The 18,840-nt window shown below is 49.9% G+C and overlaps 1 protein-coding gene across 2 annotated transcripts in view; it reads right to left on the minus strand.

Moving 5' to 3' along the window:
• CCDC88C (coiled-coil domain containing 88C) overlaps positions 1 to 18,080 on the minus strand; it is a 144,250-nt gene extending 126,170 nt beyond the window's left edge. For both annotated transcript variants that reach the window (XM_061395102.1, XM_061395101.1), the window contains exons 1-3: positions 17,876 to 18,080; positions 17,008 to 17,108; positions 7,996 to 8,104 (exon numbers count right to left, since the gene is read on the minus strand). In XM_061395102.1, coding sequence (XP_061251086.1) covers positions 7,996 to 8,104; positions 17,008 to 17,108; positions 17,876 to 17,935 — 270 coding nt within the window. In that variant the 5' untranslated portion in view covers positions 17,936 to 18,080. The remainder of the gene's footprint in view (positions 1 to 7,995; positions 8,105 to 17,007; positions 17,109 to 17,875) is intronic.
• Between the last annotated feature and the right edge of the window lie 760 nt (positions 18,081 to 18,840).

An 18,840-nucleotide genomic window follows, 5' to 3' on the forward strand; every position in this document is an offset into this window, starting at 1 on the left:
TTGTTCATGGTGGTATTATTTATAATTCTAAGACAGAAATAACTCAGTATCAATGAGAGGGGCATAGCCACATGACGAAGTGCCATGTAGACACCGAAATGCATTTATGAAAGAACATGGGAAAGGATATGAGGAAATGCTCACTGCACAGTAAATGAAAAGAAAGGTTTCATACGATCCCACATCTTGAAACACACATAGTCACAGACACAAAGTTAGAAAGCATAAATACCAAAATGTTAACAATGGTATGCCTAGGTGGCAAGATAGTGGGCAGACTTAATTTTCTTTGCATTTCCCAGTCTGCAATCAGAAAATATAATCAAAAATATTACCTTTAATTTCCTCAACACATAGAGATAAGCTACATCAAGAATACCCACCTTCCAATAAGAAAAAATGCAAAAGGAAAAAAAAAACCCATCTCACTGCCTTTCTCTTTTAAGAGTGGAGAGTCTGTCATACAGAGTAAAATGAGTCAGGAAGAGAAAAACAAATACTGTATATTAACGCATATATATGGAATCTAGAAAAATGGTATGCTGCTGCTAAGTCACTTCAGTTGTGTCCGACTCTGTGTGACCCCATAGACGGCAGCTCACCAGGCACCCCCGTCCCTGGGATTCTCCAGGCAAGAACAATGGAGTGGGTTGCCATTTCCTTCTCCAACGCATGAAAGTGAAAAGTGAAAGTGAAGTCGCTCAGTCGTGTCCTACTCTTAGCGACCCCATGGACTGCAGCCTACCAGGCTCATCCATCCATGGGATTTTCCAGGCAAGAGTACTGGAGTAGGGTGCCATCGCCTTCTCAATGGTATAGATGAGCCTATTTGCAGGGCAGGAGTAGAGATGCAGATGTAGGGAACAGACCTGTGGGTAAGGGCAGGAAAGGGAGGGCGGGACGCACAGACATATACACACTAGGGCTCCCCTGGGGCTCGGCAGGAAAGAATCTGCCTGCAACGCAGAAGACCCAGGCTCGATCCCTGGGTCGGGACAATCCCCTGGAGAAGGAAACGGCAACCCACTCCAGTATTCTTGCCTGGGAAATCCCATGGATAGAGAAGCCTGTTCATGGGGTCACAAAGTCGGACAATGTGTAAGATAGATAGCTAGTGGGAAACTGCTGTATAGCAGAGGGCTCAGCTTGGTGCTCTATGATGACCTCTGTGATGAGTGGCGAGTGGGAAGTGGGTAGGAGGGAGGCTCAAGAGGAAGGGGATATACGTATACTTATAGCTGATTCACTTTTGTACAGGAGAAACTAACACAACATTCTAAAGCATTAAGAGTGAAAAAGGTGGCTTAAAACTCAACATTCAGGAAACTAAGATCATGGCATCTGGTCCCATCACCTCATGGCAAATAAATGGGGAAACAACAGAAACAGTGACAGACTTTTTCTTGAGCTCCAAAATCATGGAAGATGGTGATTGCAGTCATGAAATTAAAAGATGCTTGCTCCTTGGAAGAAAAGCTATGACCAATCTAGACAGCTTACTAAAAAGCAGAGACATTACTTTGCCAACAAAGGTCCATATAGTCAAAGCTAAGGTTTTTCCAGTAGTCATGTATGGATGTGAGAGTTGGACCATAAAGAAGGCTGAGCACAGAGGAATTGATGCTTTTGAACCATGGTGTTGGAGAAGACTCTTGAGAATCCCTTGGACTGCAAGGAGATCCAATCAGTCCATCCTAAAGGAAATCAGTCCTGAATACTCATTGGAAGGACTGATGCTGAAGCTGAAGCTCCAAAACTTCGGCCACCTGATGCGAAGAGATGACTCATTGGAAAAGACCCTGATGCTGGGAAGGACTGAGAGCAAGAGGAAAAGGGGTTGCAAAGGATGAGATGTCTCGATGGCATTACCGACTCCAGGGACGTGAGTTTGAGCAAGCTCAGGAGATGGTGAAGGACAGGGAAGCCTGGTGTGCTGCCATCCATGGGGTCACAAAGAGCCAGACACAACTGAGTGAGTGAACAACAACAAATACTCCGATAATAAAATAGAGTGGAAAAATCAATTTCTCCCTTACAAACTCAATACACTATTATTCATGAAGCAGATTCCTCTGGTACCTGTAGACAGGGCCTGAGCAGAGTTTAGTTCCCTTGAACACTGTCTCTATCCAGTAAAGCACATCACATCTACCTAAAGAGACTTCACTTTATCTAAAAAGCCTCCAGACCACATGAATTAGAGTTCACTTTGTTCCCACCAACAGTGTCAAATATACATTTCCTTCTATTTTTACTTTTGACAAAAGTCTTTCATTTTTTCAAACTGCACACATTTCTAAAGATAATTCTAGCAGTCAGCCCATGCTTATCTAATACAAATACCACAGAAAACCAACAGATCCCCAAAGTAAGGTGGAGTGGGCAAAAGGTACAAGCAGTAATATGGAGGTTTAATCTGAATATGTGACACAAAACCATATGTACACACACAGAGAAACTAACCACAGGAGTTACCTCCAGGGAGGCAGGTAAGGATAACTGGACGAAGTAAGAGAAACACCAGGGACTTCAGGCAGAAAAAACCTCTTAGAAGAAAGGTCTGAAGCAAATATGAAAAATATTCACATATGTTCATATTTATTTTGAGCAGATACACAGGTGTTCCTTAAAAGCATTTGTACTGTTTCATTTTTAATCTTTTCAAAGCAATGAAGGAAAAGAGAGATTACAGAAGAGATTACAACCCGGGACTGTTGCTTCTGCGACAAAGACCAATATTGTGGGTCTGTTCTGGCCTTCCAACCATGTGACAGACCAGAAGTCAGAAGAGCCAAGTTCCAAGAACTCGCAATACAGAACTTCCTCGAGGTGATCTGAAACTCTAAAATCTTAGTGGTCTCGGGCCGCCATGCAACTATGGAATTTCAGAACCACAAGGGCCCACCCTCTTCCGGACAGATGAACGCTCAGGAGGCCCACAGCAGGAAAGCCGCAGGTCCCAGGGCTCGGCCAGCGAGGGGAGGCACCCGGAGCAGCTCGGCCAATTCCCCATTTCAGAGCCAGCCCTGCGGGTGGGTCCCTGCGTTCACCTGAGGGTGCCGGTTTTAGGATCGACATCCACACACGACACGATAGTGAAGATGTACATCTCCACCAACACACGCTGAACTCGTCCGGGCCGCTGTGTGAAGTACTTCCCACTCGTAGAAAGCCAAAGAAACCTCAGAAATTTCACGTGACAATTAGGCCCCAGGTGTCGTGAGAAGGAGCTGGCTCACAGGTGTCCACGGCCCTCCCGGGGCCTGGACACCACGCACAACCCCCAGAGGATAAACACGCATGAGCCACCTGCCGCACCAGCGATTTCTGCATCTACTACTGGCCATGTTTTCCTACGGGTTCTGCCATCAAATGAATGTACACTCGACATCCACACTCAAGGCTCTGATGTGACAAATGAACCATTCTATAAATCCAAATTATACCTTAAAAGGACTCAGATAGAAAAGAGTTTGGCTGTTGAGTGTATCAAACAAGCCTCATGTGATGCTCTGGAGAAGGAAATGGCAACCCACCCCAGTATTCTTGCCTGGAAAATCCCATGGACGGAGAAGCCTGGCGGGCGACGGTCCATGGGGTGGCAAACAGTCGGACACGACTGAGCGACTAAACAATAAACAACACGTGACTCTGGGCTCAATGCTGACCAGCCCAGGGGTCAGCCCCTCGACCAGGGGCTCGAGGCAGCACACGCTTCTGATCCAGGCCCGCCTTCCTTCCAGGTCTCTCTGCAGGTTTAACCATTTGTGGATGCTCACCCTGACCCGCCTCTCCTTTAAAATTCAGAGACTGAACCAGGTGCTGTCCCCAAGGGCTTGTCCAACTCTGGCTTCCTAGCAACCCCCTCAATGACATCCGTTCCCCCTGGTCACCTTCTCATCACTGCAGCCTCTCCTCCACTTGTCCTGGGGCAGACGAGACGTGCCTTCGTTTTATGTGATGGACAGGAGTCACCTGAGTTCTCACTGAGCTCTCTCTGCCCCTGGAGGCCTGGCTGACAGGGCCTCTCTCCGGCATCCCTAGAAACGCTCTAAACCACTAGGTTCCCACGAGCATGCATCAGAATTGCCTGGAGGGCTTGTTAAGCTGCAGACTGCCAGACCTCCACAGAAGGTCCAGGGAAGGGGCCAGACCTGCACCCCTAACAAGTTCCCAGGTGACACGGATGCTGCTGGTCTGGGGACCACACTGGGAGGACCACCTCTCTGGCCCACTGACTGCCCCTCCTGTTGGAAGGATGTTAAGACTTAAAACAGCTGGGGAACTTCTGAAAACGCAGATTCCAGGTGCCAACCCCAGAAGAGTCAGAGCAGCAGTTCAGAGGGAGGCCCAAGACACCGGTGGTCAGACTGAACCGGGCCACGCTGGTTCTTACCCACTGTCTGTCCTCTGCGCCAGAAGAAGGTCAAAGGTCAAAAAAGGTCAAAGACCTTTTTTTGTCTCTGCAGGCTTTCGGGAACAAAACCTGAGCTTCCGTGTGAAAGAAGCCTGTGCTATTGACGAGAGGCCCCGTCCCTCCTGACTTTCCCTGCCCCATGTGCCTCAGAAAAGAAGGGGACAGCCTGGGGGTGGGAGCAAACCACCGCTGGGCAAACAAGACCCGGGGCTGGATTCGCCGACCTCGTGGTGTCTACTGAAAAGCCATGGCAAGAGGAAGTCCCTGTCCCGAAAGGGGGACCTCCCACCCTCCCCAGTCACCCTGGCCAGAACCTCACTGGTCTCACGTCACCTCAAGCCCTCACAGTCTGTAAGCCCTCTCTCAAAAGGGCACGCTGGGCACTACTTCTTTTGGAAAACTTTCTTGAATGTCACTCGACAATAATAACCGGTTATGTTTATGCTACAATTGTCAGGTGGGAGGGGAAAAAAGGCAGGATATGCAATTGTATATAAGGCATGACTACCACGGAATAAAACACAAAAACTATTCATGCAAAAACTGGAAGGAAGCACTAAAAATGTTAATAGTGATTGTCTCTGGGTGCTGGGGTTCTGAGCGGTTCTTTTCTTCTTGCGACTTGTTTGTTTCCTAAGGGTTTGTTTATAAAGAACACATATTACTTACATAACCAGAACTAAGCTTTATTTTACAATAACTTGGAAGGAAAAAACAACAGAACACTGCCCACACCTAAGCTGTGTCGGTGCAAAAGGGCAGTGTCCTGCCAGCTTCCTCCAAGTGCACGGGGCTGACTGAGGGGCAGGGACGGCTCACGGCCTTCAGCAAGTGCTTTCAGCAAACACTGCTCCGGGCTGGGGTTGAGGCTGTCCACACACACCAGCCCTACCCTCAAAGAGCTGCTGCTGCTGCTGCTAAGTCGCTTCAGTCGTGTCCGACTCTGTGCGACCCCATGGACGGCAGCCCACCAGGCTCCCCGTCCCTGGGATTCTCCAGGCAAGAACACTGGAGTGGGTTGCCATTTCCCTCTCCAGTGCAGGAAAGTGAAAAGTGAAAGGGAAGTCGCTCAGTCGTGTCTGACTCTAGCGACCCCATGGACTGCAGCCCCCCAGGCTCCTCTGTCCATGGGATTTTCCAGGCAAGAGTGCTGGAGTGGGGTGCCATTGCCTTCTCCAGAGCATCACCTGAGGCTTGTTTGATACACTCAACAGCCAAACTCTTTTTCATTTGAGTCCTTTTAAGTTAAAATTTGGATTTATAGAATGAACAAGGATGCAGGGGTCTTCTTTTCTACCTGTAAGTCCTTCAGGGCCCTGAGAACAGACTAGCGACTGTCTCCTTCCAGAGACTGCTGCCCATCTTCTAGAACTCGGCTCAGTGACCCCAAGAGCAGTAAACTGCCTCCAAGTACTGGAAAGGGTCTCAAGCCCTTTGGCCAACCCAGACTGGACTGTCAGAGCTGGCGGGCACCACGGCATGTGTGCTCCTGGGCCGGCAAGCCCAGATAGCAGTACCTGCCAGGCCAAGCAGCCCGCAGTAAGCTCCTGAGTGCCGCAAGCTACGCACAGACCCAGAAATCTCACCTCCATCCCAATCCTTCACCACGGCCCTCAGGGAGGGTTACCACCTCCCAGCCACACCTGGAGCGGGAGACACATCTGTCCAGAGCTGGGGATCTCGTCTCCAACTGTTACGACCATCCACTTCCTCTGGCACTTGCACACATCATGGAAAGCACTGCGTGAGTGCTAAGTCTCTCCAGTCGTGTCCGACTCTGTGCGACCCTATGGACTGTAGCCGGCCAGGCTCCTCTGTCCATGGGATTCTCTAGGCAAGAATACTGGAGTAGGTTGCCATGCCCTTCTCCAGGGGATCTTCCCGACCTAGGGATCAAATCCACATCTCTTACATCTACCCGACAGCCAGTATGGCCACCAGACAGCCTGCTCCATGCCCAGGCCCAAGTTCATGGGCAGCAGCAGGTTCCATAGAATGTGACTGTCATGTGGGAAGCACTAGCTGAGACCCACTGGCTGACAGCATGCCTGGCCCTGGGCATGGCTCTCCTAGCAAGGAAACAAACCCCCCACCAGCCCCCAGATCCAACTTGCACAGGGCTCCCCCCAGCCCCTCCTCAGCACAACTAGCATCTGTTACTAAAAGCATGGACCTGGTGCTCAGCCGCCCAAAGGCTGCTCAGAGTGCCCACGGTGCTGGGCTTTCAACGGGCCCTGAAATGAACACCAGGGGCTGGCTGAATTGGCCATAAAGCAAAGGCATCCAGCACCCCAACCCCAGAGGGAAGAAAATGGAAACTATCAACTCAGAAAACCCATGACATGTCCACTCCCTCCTTCACCCATCTTTCCTCAAACAGCAGCACCTACAGCCCTCTGCAGGAAGCAGACAAACACACGGCCCGATGCCACGGCGCAAACTCCATCCGGCCGCCTGTCCAGCGACCTCAGTGACCTCAGAACCCGCACGGCTGCACGAGGGCAGAGAGGGAAGCCACACCTGGCCAGAGGGCTTCCTCATGGTGACAGGGACCTCATGGCTCTGAAGATGCTCCCAAGCCCCAGAACCGAGACGAAGTCACAGCCCAGAAAGCCGAGGGCTAGGAGAGATCTCAGAGGCAGAGGGCTCCGTGAAACCCCAGCACGATTCCGGAAGAGAAGGGCTCTTGAACAGTGATTCTCAAACTGTGCCCCCTGGGGTCCTGGGAAGCCCTCCAGAGATGCCCTGGAGGGCGAGGAGGGGGCTGAGCAGAGGGCATTCAAGCCCCCAAGTCACTCAGAGTTGCCAGGGCTTCCCCTGGGGCCTTGAGAAAATTCATATGGGGCTAAAAAGTTTCATGCCTAAGTTTGACAAGCCCGGGCTCCAAAGTGCACACTTTAAATCTACTTCCCTTCAATGTCTCCATATAAAGATCATGAACATCAAAGATCCTTGCCCAACTAGCCCAAGGCTGGGATGGGGGTTTCACAGCCCTTCCCCCTTCGGGCCCTCTTGCCTGACCCACCTACCGGCGAGCTGAGATATGGGGAGCATTTCCATATCTCAGAATGTTAGGCAGACACCCCAACCCTGAACCCTGGTGCTCCTGTCTGCCAACTCGGGGCTGGTTGATTTCATATTTCGCCCGAACACAACCCTTCTGTGGTCCCTTCTCTTCCTCAACCCCTTGAATCGCTCCTGTACAGACTCGCCGAGCTGTGGGTGATAACCGTGCAGGGTGCCCCTCCCAGAGCCCTCATCAGCCAGGCCCCCAAAGACTGTGAGCTGGGGCTGCGGCTGCGGACCAAGGCTCATCTCCCAGGCCCACCCGGCACCAGGCACGCTGTGGTGCACACGGCTCAAAGGATGTTCCCTGGGCAGAATAAAGCAATCCCACCTCTGACCCTTCTCACAATGTCAGAGAAAAGATGCATGAGCAAACATGCCAAGTGTCAACAGGCAGCTAGCTGCCTGGCCACCACTTCCTCTCAGCTTCCTGTGGGGAAACCGTTCGAATGAAGGTATTGCCGGACGCACAGCAGGACTCCGGGGGGTGAGAGCGGGGAGGACCGCCTTACCTGGTAGTAGGTCTTGATGTTTCTCACCAAGATGGTCAAGTTCTGAATGCGAAGGTTCACATCGTTGTTGACGTGCTTGTTGATGCGTTGATTTGTTGGCCTGGGATCTCTAGTGGGGGTAAAAAATGATGAGAATGGAAATTGCACCTCCCAGCCCCTGCCATACCCCATCCTACCCCCGAGTGCTGAGTCCTCTTCAAGCCTAGGTCACTATGCAGCTGTGGCGAGTGTGGCTCAGGTCAAACCCTAAGTCTGCTACTGCCAAGCCGTGGAACCCTCAGGGGAGACATGTCACTTTCTGCTCCCCCTCCCCAAGCACCAAGCCCACCACCTGCCCTTAATCAATATTATTGTTTCCCCACTGCTGGCAGCAGCCACAAACGACCGAGTGTCAATGCTGACCCCGAAGTGACACTGTATAAAAGTCAGCTTTTGTTGCTCAGTCTCTAAGTTGTGTCCAACTCTTTTGAGACCCCCATGGACTGCAGAGCCTGACAGGCTCCTCTGACCATGGGATTTCCCAGGCAAGAATACTGGAGCAGGTTGCCATTTCCTTCTCTAGGGGATCTTCCCAACCCGGGGATTGAACTCGTGTCTCCCAGCATTGGCAGGTGGATTTCTTTTTCTTTTCTTTTCTTTCTTTTTTTTTTTTTAAACCACTGAGCCACCAATAACCTACCTCAAAATATATTTCAAGACTAAAGAGAACAGGACTTCCCTGGTGGTACAGTGGATAGGAGTCTGCCTGTCAATGCAGGGGACACAGGTTCGATCCCTGTTCTGGGAAGATTCCACATGCCGCAGGCAACTAAAGCACCTGTGCCCCAACTCCTGAAGCCCATGCACCTAGAGCCCCGTCCTCTGCAGCAAGAGAAGTCAACACATGAGAAGCCTGTGCACCCCAATGGAGGGCACCCCCTGCTCACTGCAACCAGAGAAAGGCCACATGCAGCAATAGACCCAGTGCAACCAGAAATAAATAAATATTGTTAAAAAATTGAGAGAGCTAACTTATTAAATAAAAGATAAAAAAGGATTAAAAGCTAAAAGCCAAACAAAGCAAATTATGTGAAATATCAAGAAAGGGGGGAAAATGGTACATTTTCTGACTTCATAAAAATCAGTAAAATCATCAATGTTCCACTTCACATGAGTCTCCTGTGTGTGTCGCCGAGTGTTCATGCCTGTGATTTACATTCCAGGCAGACACTTCTGGCTCAAAAAACAGCCACCATGAGTCTGTGACACTATGTCGTGTACGCCACACCCTACAAGAAATGCTAAGAGACACAGATAATTGATGTGGGAAATCCCCAAGTGTCATTTCTTTTCCAAACTCAGGCAAAAGGCAGGTCTGGTTGTGATGAAACTCAAAATCTGAATCAAGTGATTTATAATATCACTCATCTACATACAGGACATTTCTCAAAAATTCTCAGTGTTAACGATGTTTCCTATTTGGAGAACAGACTGGACAAGAATGGATTTTCGCTCCCCACTCCCCCTACATACCACACACTGCTTTCTTTTCCTAACAAAGTCCTCCCGCCCATTCGACTGTCCCAAGACACCATGAAGGATGTCTCATTCAAATGAGGGCTGTGTTCATGGTTTCATCTGTCATCCGAGCCCCGTGATGAGGGTGCTGAGCCTCCTGGGGGCTGGTGTGACGGAAGAGAAACAGGTCTCTTCCTCCTTCCTTCGTACTCATGCCCCTCGATGATGATAGTGTGAGCACAGGAAGGGGAATATGGGGGAGTAAAGCAAATCAATTGCAATGCCATTTGGCTCTTTCAAAGCCAAAAATTTATACAAGATTAACCAATAGAAAAAAAAATCTACAAACTGAAATTATTTCAAATATCACTGCAGGCATAATTTCTTAATAACACAAGCTGTTTAAAATTCAACCATTAAGTAAATATTTGATATAAACTCTATGAGTCCTGACACTGTACTGCGTGTGTGCAAACCCCTTCATGAATCACGCTGCCATAATCAGCCATGGATTTTATTCAATCATCCTGCCTCCCCTAAAACAGTCATATGAGCACGTTGGGGCAACCAGAAGACCTCTTTTCAACTGTCCCAACTTTTTTCCTGGGACAAAGCTTCTTACTGTCCTCATATAGTACAGAGTCCTGCTAAGCCATTTACATGTCTCTTCTGGAGCCATTCATTACTGAGAAAATAAAGGTTAACAGTTGCATGGAAATTAATTTAGCCATAGAGGAGGTATTCGGAATTTAAACCACAAAGGCATTTTAGCTAAAGAAGTATACCTAGCATGACAAAATAATTTATCTTACGGGTGCAATTCTCCTCCCTTTACTACAGAGACCTGAAGAGATGAGAGGCAATTTCACAAAGTGATGAATGTGCTGCTTACAACAGGAGAACTTAGGGCTTCCCAGGTGGCTCAGCGGTAAAGAATCCGCCTGTCAGTGCAGGAGACACGGTTCGATCCCTAGGGAAGATCCCACACGCCGCAGGGCAATTAAACCCAGGCGCCACAGCTACTGAGCCTGTGCCCTAGGGCCTAGGAGCCGAAACAAGAGAAGCTACTGCAATGAGAAGCCTACGCATCACAACTAAGACCCAGCACCATTAATAAATGCATATTTTTTAAAAACATAGAACTTAAGAGAAGATGCAGGTCCCAGTTTCCATTAAGTCAGACGGGACCACCTGAAGAGTACCAGGAGCCAGAGGACCTTAGCAAACACGTGGATGTTCACTGCACGAGCAAAGGCAAACACACACCCGAGGTCTGGGCCTGGGAAGCCATCAGGTGACGGGGGAGCCTCTGACCATCCCCGCTCTTAGCCTCCAGTTCTAGGAAGCAACAGCTAATGGAAGCAACATTCCAAAATACGCTCACATTTAGTACATGAATAATTAGACTAATTATCATGATCATTATCTTAGCACTCCTTCCTTTAACTATGGCTTTCAAGGTAAAGAGCGATTAGAGAATAAATTGAACAGCAGTCAACTCTGGTTAAGGAAGGCCTATCCCTACTTGGCCTAGCATTGCATAACCCCCTCCCGTCCTGGAGCAGGAAATGGGTCAGAAGCCACTGATTCTGGTCTGGAAATGGGCCCAGGATGGGTCAAAGTTCTCTAGGCTCCATTGGGCTCATCTGCCAGGTGACCACAGGACTCTTCCGGCCCTAAAAGCCTACCGTTCCAGGAAGGCCAGGGCTGTACTGGCCAACGTGGTTCTTGATCCCAGGAAGATCACAGAACTACTGCAAGACTGTCTCCCTGAAAGCCATCAAAAGCAACAAGGCTCTTCTTTACATGACAGTCCTAGAACACAAAAGGCTGCCAGTCCCACACCGGGATGTGTGGGGCGCACAGAAGATAGGAGAGAGACACGGGTGCAAGAAAGTGTCTAGGAGCTTGTCCAAACTCGGAGACAAACAAGGCCAAAGTGCAGGGCCCTGAGGGCTTTCTTCTTGGGGAAAAAAAAAAAAGAAATTACTCTCCCTAAAATTTCAAAGAGAACTATAATTTAGACTTATAGCAACCTTGTCTCCCTCCTTTGAGAAAAGGTTAGCCCTGAACTTTCCATCATATTCCAATGACTCCTAGATTTAAAATTGAATCCAGAAAAAAAAAAAAAACCCGAATCAAGAAACCATGTTTGGGGACTTCCCCGGCAGTCCAGTGGTTAGGACTCCATGCTTCCAATGCAGGGTGTACAGGTCCAATCCCTGGTCGGGGAACCAGGATCCCACATGCCATGTGGTGTGGCCAAAATGTTTTAAAAATAAAGAAGAAATTATGTTTGATACAGATGATAGAGATACTGATAATCTATCATAGGTTGAGCCCAACATTATATAAAAATACATTAGGAAGATATATGTATATACCACAGATGACATCTGGGAGGCACCAGAATATTAATACTACTACCTTGACATGGTAAAATTATAGGCAGTGTTTGTTTTGCTCATCTATATGTTTCTCCTGAAGGAGGAAATGGCAATCCACTCCAGTAGTCCCATGGACAGAGGAGGCTGGTGGGCTACAGCCCATGAGGTTGCAAAGAGTCAGACGTGACTGAGCATACACATGCATCTATGTGTTTCTACCTTCCTACAACGAACATGAATTTTTTCATTTAACTTTTACAGACTCAAGGCCCCACGAAGAGTGTCACATGCTGCAGCCATCAAAGAATATCACTTAAGTTCATGAGTAAAAACTCTTTTTGCTCCAAGACTTTAGCACCAATACAAACTCATTCAACTAACAAGTATCTGCCCCTTTATACTCAGCTTTAACATCTGCAAAATGGGAACATAACTCCTCTTCTGGCACTCTAAGGAAAAAACTTATGTTCAAATGCTTTTTATTTTTTTCTCCCGAGAAAAGCACTTTTTAAAAGATATACTTATTGGAGGATAATTGCTTTACAATGATGTGTTGGTTTCTGCCATACAGCATCATGAATCAGCCGTAGGTACGCATATGTCCCCTCCCTCATGAACCTCCCTCCCACCTCCTATCCCATACCACCCCTCTAGGTTGTCCCAGAACACCAGGCTGAGCTCCCTGTGTCATACAGTAAATTCCCACTGGCTATCTCTTTTACATATGGTAATGTGTATGTGTCAATGCTATACTCTCAATTCGTCCCAACCTTTCCTTCCCTTACATAAGGTAATGTGTATGTTTTAATGCTGCTCTCTCAATTCATTGCACTCTCTCCTCCCCGCCCCACCCGGCTCCCGCTGTGTCCACAAGTCCATTATCTATGTCTGCGTCTCTATGCTGCCCCACATATAGGGTCATCAGAACCATTTTTCTAGATTCCATATATATGTATTAATATACAATACTCCAAATGCTTTTTAGAAGCTTAAGAAACTCTTCCATTGGCCTGCAGATATTTCCAACTTCTGAATAATGAATATATTATTCATAATTCTGCAGCTAGCACAAGGGGTTAGAAAGGAGTCTGAACAAAGCAAATAGTATTGGATTTAACGTAGGCCTTGCCCAGGTACAAGCTTTCAGTCCCAGTTTCCAACTGCACTCAACAGCCACTGCATCAACTCAGGTGTCCACTCTCATGTGGACAGATGCACACCAGCACAGGCATGTGTCCACACACATAAAGCCAGCTTCAGGCCTCGCTAACAATAATGATGACTGACATGATTGACATTTGTTGGGCATTTCCTATACATGCATAATCATATTTAATCTTCCCCAAATCTATAAAATACCATCCCGCTTATTACAGATCAGGAAATTGAGGCTTAGAGAGTTTAAGTAATTGGCCCAACGTAACAGAACCAGTATAGCAGAGGGAAGACTTGAATTTGTCTGCCTGATGCTAGAGTCAGAGCTCTCTTTTTTTTTTTTTTTGAGTATTTTCTTTCGGGCTTCCCTGATAGCTCAGTTGGTAAAGAACCTGCCTGCAATGCAGGAGACCCTGGTTCAATTCCTGGACCGGGAAGATAGGCTACCCACTCCAGTATTCTTGGGTTTCCCTTGTGACTCAGCTGATAAAGAATCTGCCTCCAATGTGGAGACCTAGGTTCAATCCCTGGGTTGGGAAGATCCCCTGGAGAAGTGAAAGGGAACCCACTCCAGTATTCTGGCCTGGAGAATTCCATGGACTGTATAGTCCATTGGGTCGTAAAGAGTCAGACAGGACTGAGTGACTTTCACTTTAAAGTCTTTATTGAATGTGTTACAATATTGCATCTGTTTTAGGTTTTGGCTTTTTGGCTGTAAGACATGTGGGACCTCAGCTCCCTGACCAAGAATCGAACCTGCACTCCCTGCACTGGAAGGCAAAGTCTCAACTGGACCACCAGGGAAGTCCCTGGAGTCAGAGCTCTTAATTTTCCTATGAGACTGTGAAAAGCATGTCCACAGTGAATTAGACATCTTGTTTTCCCCTTGGGGACCAGTAGGTACCCCGGGAAAGTGCATCCACAGAGGAGCTATTCAGCAAGTTTTCCCAAGCCGCTCCATCCACACCACTCAGTGCCTCACTTCATTCAGGAATTCTCCTGGACCTGGGCCTCCCCTGAAAGCTGAGCCCACAGGGCTTTCCTGCTTTCAGGCACTCATGTCACCGAGAGGCCTGGCGAGAGACTACCACTCCAGCCTTCTTCCGTTCCCAGAGACAATGCCCAGGTGCAGTCACATGACCCCCAGCCAGCCTCCATATGGCTCTCAAGTGTTAGGTAACACCCCTCTTGTCTGAGCTCTGGCAACACATTAGCACACTGCTCTCTGCAATTTTCTCACCTCCTACCAACCTGGAGAGAATTTATCAAAAGAGGCGAACTGCACATAGTAGGGGCTACCAGCATGGGAGATAAGGCACAACAGCCTTATCGCTTACCCACTAGTTAGCCTGACCCTTGGCAGAAGTGAAAACAGGCTTGGCTTAAGTACAGTGTTAGATGTGGGCTAGGATGTGGCTCCCACAGTCCAGTTTTCCCTCCGTCTCGTTAGGAGAGGGCTAAGACTTAAGAATTATTAAGAGCCTAAGAACATAGTGGGAAAGTAGACTGGAAAAAAAAAAAAACTTTTCAGCAGCGATGCAAATCCTTTCTGGACTAAGAAGGGAGACAGGTAACTACATAACTGACACCAACACTTACTAAGTGGCAGGCACTGTGTTAACTGCTAATACAGCACTCACTTCATCCTCACAACCATCTCTTAAGGGAGGTACTTTTCCTGCCCATTTTACAGATGAGGAAACTGACATGGTAGTGATGTGCCCAGCAGCACAGGGCTTGCATGAGACCTAGGGTTTGAAGGTTACACAAGCAGGTTACACAGGCTTTTGACACTAGGACTAAAACTTTCTTTTTAAATTGAGGTCCTTTTAACACAGGGTGAAATGCATGTATCTTAAGTCACAGCTTGATGAGTTTTGAAAACTGAAATATACTCCAGTCAATACATGGACCATTTCTACCGCCCTTAGACGTTCCCCTGTGGACCTCCCTGGTGGTCCAGTGGCTAAGACTCCATGCTCCCAATGCAGGGGGCTCGGGTTCGACCCCGGGGTCAGGGAACTAGATCTCACATGCCACAACCAAGACCTGGACCAGCCAGCCAAATAAATGAATAAGTACTAAAGAAAAGAAGTTCCCTTGTGCCCCCTTTCCGATCAACCCCTACCTACTTCCAAGAGCAAACAATGCTGATTTGTCACCTGGAGCAGGGTTATTTTGATCACTCACTCAGTAAACAGCATGCAAGTGGCACCTCCCTCCTTATGTCCTTCTAGAAAGCCACCCAGCTTCCCCACTGCTCTCTTTCTTGGTGCCTAACTCTGGCCAGAGGACCCAGAACCATTGCTTGAGGCCTGAGAAGCTGCAAACATATCAGTTCTCACTTGCAGGACCATGAGGAGAAAGTAACACTGAAAATTGTCAAGGGGAAGGGAGAAGCCCTTCACACTGCATTTAGCTTCGGGGCTAAGTGTGAACAAGTGATGAGCTGGCATTTCTCAAAGGAATGGTCCAACAGGCTTTCCTGATTTACAAGCAAGTGGTAAACGCTTCAGGAATTCCAAAGGTCAGGGAAGAAAGAGAAACAGTCCCAGGGCTTTTGTTCTCCCCTCGCCTGGGTGTAAAACTCTGAATGAAAAAGCCGGGGATACTGCTGGTTTTTTTAATTAAACAGGACAGGTTGAAATTTCACTGGTTGTTGCACCAACTGGAATCCAGCAATTTTGGGGGGTCTAACAGGATGAAGAGGGGAAATAGTTGCCAGAACTTGAATGTGCCATGAGACAACCCTAGGAAAACTCCTTCTTGTGAACTGAGAAGTGCTGCCAAGCTGACAAGAGATTCGTCATTTTAGAATCTAATCAAACTCAAGACAGGTAACATTGGTAGTGTCTTAAAAAACATTAAAACTGAGATGTCTCTGCCACAGCATGACATCAAGTAACTTATTACGCTACAGGAGCAATGACCTCAGGAAATTGTTTAAAATAGATCTTTGTAGGTAGATCTATTTAAACCTCTTTCGGAATATACCAAAGCTGACCCTTCCTCCTCCCACAGGGGCCACAAATGCAGCTGATTCTCATCAGCTAATGAGTTCCTGGCTCAAGATGACAACTTGCTTAGCTGCAGGTGAGTAGGTGAGCACAAGGGCCTGATCCACAGAGAACATTGGCTCCAAGTGCCTATGAATCATACAGACACTCAGTTCCAATATGTTCCCTGCACTTTCTGAGTTAAAAACAGAACGCAGTGGCAGGAGCCAACACCTACATGTGGCAGGCTGTCAATCAGACAGGCGCTGCAGAATGCAGCAACAGGAAAGGATGTGGTCAAACATGCTAGCAGGTGTAACCTCCACCAAAACTCTGTTTAAACCCAAGCCTCAAGACAAAGAGCACCAAAGCATTCTGGCTCCCCAGGCCTCTCCCAACACAGTGACTTTTCAATCCAATTTATAAGAAGGAACTTAACCAATTGCACTTGCTCTGGGGCAACTGGAAACACAAGATTAAAGGGAGGCAGAAACACAGGCATCCTGACCTCGAATGAAACTTTATAGTCACTCACGGATGCTCTGGTCCCACCCGACACTTCCTGTAACCAAACACTCTCCGTTCGTTACAGCTCCTTGCCCCCCAAAAGAAAGGTTGTTTTTCTTTTTTTTTCTGTGTCATTGTCATATAACATGTAAGTCCCTGAGTTCCAAGTCAATTGCAACATGTGGATGACAGTCACTCAATTTCAAATTCCTTTCACCAAACATCTGACCAAACTACTGTCCTGGAGTTCTTCACACCCAACAAACCAGGAAAAGACACCATTAATACCGACCAAACTACTGTCCTGGAGTTCTTCACACCCAACAAACCAGGAAAAGACACCATTAATACCGAAATACCAGTTCTCTGCCCACATGCAGAGAACATGGCAACTTCACATTCTATTTCTACAAACTTAAATTCGACTTTCCGAGGCATCATTCCTTCCTTTCTCCCGGAAGGTAACTCACATTTGCAACATGATTTGGTTCAGAAAGATGCCATCCGCTAAATCCATGTACATGGTCAGGTTGTCCTGGTTGCCGCTTCCGAATGGGCCAAAAGTTTTCACCTGCGGGGAGGGGAACGCAGAGAGTAAGGCAGTAAAAGTCACCCCTACGCGCTCAGTCTAAAGCTCTCCAGGTGGGCAGAGGCCCTGGGGACAGAAGGGAGTCACCCACGGCCACCCATCCTTCCACAGCACCCTTCTCCCGGGCCTCGATCCCCCTCCCCGTGGCAGGCGACGGAAGCGAGACAGCAGAAAGAAAACTTCCTCGCCACTTTCCTGCGGCGTCTCAGAGCGGAAAGAAAATAAACTAAAGGGGACTTTTCAATAAATTTCTCACGTCTCAGATCTATTGGAAATCACAGCGCCCACCCTAGCCTGTACACGTTCTTACTCGAAACCCCCTAATCTCCACTGCCCTTCACCCGTTGGTCTCAGGGGTTCAGAAACTACACGAGGATATCTTAGGGGAGTGGGTCCTTTTTCCAAGCGGTCAAGCCATGCGCCCAGGGTGACCACTAGGACCCTGTCGCTCCAGGGCCGCCGGCCCAACGCCCTGGCGGGAACAGGTGTACCCGCTCAGCACCCCCGCCCGGCCGAGAGCAAGGCGGGGTCCTGCACCCGGCGCGCCGTCTCCAGAGTTGGAAATAACCCCAGACCCCGGGACACTGACCGCGACCCTGGCTGGGGGTGGGGGACGGAGGGCACTTGATGAATCCTCTGGGTCCAAGGGCTACCCGGGGCCCCGGCTGGGTCGGGTTTAACTGCGATCGCCAGCGGGCGGGAGAGGAGCCGGTGCCCCAACAATGGGGCGGGGAGCCAGGCACACTCACCCAGGTCACCAACGGGCTCTGCAGGAAGAGCTCCATGAGCTCCGAGACCGTCACGTCCATGCTGAGGCTGCGCCCGCCGGCTCCGCGCCCCGCGTCCCCGTCCCCCGCGCCGAGGCACAAAGCGGCTCTGGCAGCGAGCAACCGGCGCGGGGCTGCGGCGGCTCGCGCCCGGGAGACAAAGGCGGGGCGCGAGCCCACGTTCCGCGGCTTCGGCGGCCCCGCGCCCCGCCCGGGGCTGGGGGAAGGGGAGGGCCCGCTGCTCGGGGACGAACAATGCGGGCGGCAGCCCCGCCCCTTGGCGGCCCAGGGCGATCCGCGCGCCGCCTCGCGGTGCTGGTGCTGGTGCCGGGCGCGGGCGCGGCGGCGCCAGGAGGGGGCAGCGGCCCGCACGTGTGCAGGGGGAGGGGGCGTCCCGGCCGCCCGCACGTGGGGCTGCCGCCGCGTGCAGATGCAGAGAGCGCTACCTCGGCGGGCTTGGGGCCCCAACACGTGGCTCCTAGCTGAGCGCGTGCGTCGGCCACCCGGCCCCGGCCCTCGGTGCGGGCCCGAGCGCAAAAGAACGTGGGTCCCAGCCTCTGCCTCCCCGGGTGCGCGCGTGGGAGACCGAGGGGGAGCGGGGTGCGCTGCCCACCCATGTCGATTCGGGCACACCACACGCTGGAGGCCCAGCGGAGCCCACCACCTCCAGGCTGGCGGCCCCCAAGCAGGTGCAGCGCATCGGCCGCGCGGAGCCTCCCAGGTGCCGCCGAGGCCCCGCTCGGCTCCGTGGCGACAGGCCCAAGCCCGCCAGCCTCAGGTGCTGGGGTCGACCTCGTGGGCAGGTGGGGCGCAGGCCCGGAAGTCAGAGGAGGAAAGTTGGTGTTGAGTTTAAGCCGTAGGAGCGCGACCTCTTGCGCCCCACCGTGCCACCTCCCAGGCTGCTAGCCTTTTAGAAGTTACCGCAGAAAAACGCGTGTTGTGGCCGC

The sequence above is a fragment of the Bos javanicus genome, chromosome 21 (assembly GCF_032452875.1).
Source record: "Bos javanicus breed banteng chromosome 21, ARS-OSU_banteng_1.0, whole genome shotgun sequence".
NCBI lineage: Eukaryota > Metazoa > Chordata > Mammalia > Artiodactyla > Bovidae > Bos > Bos javanicus.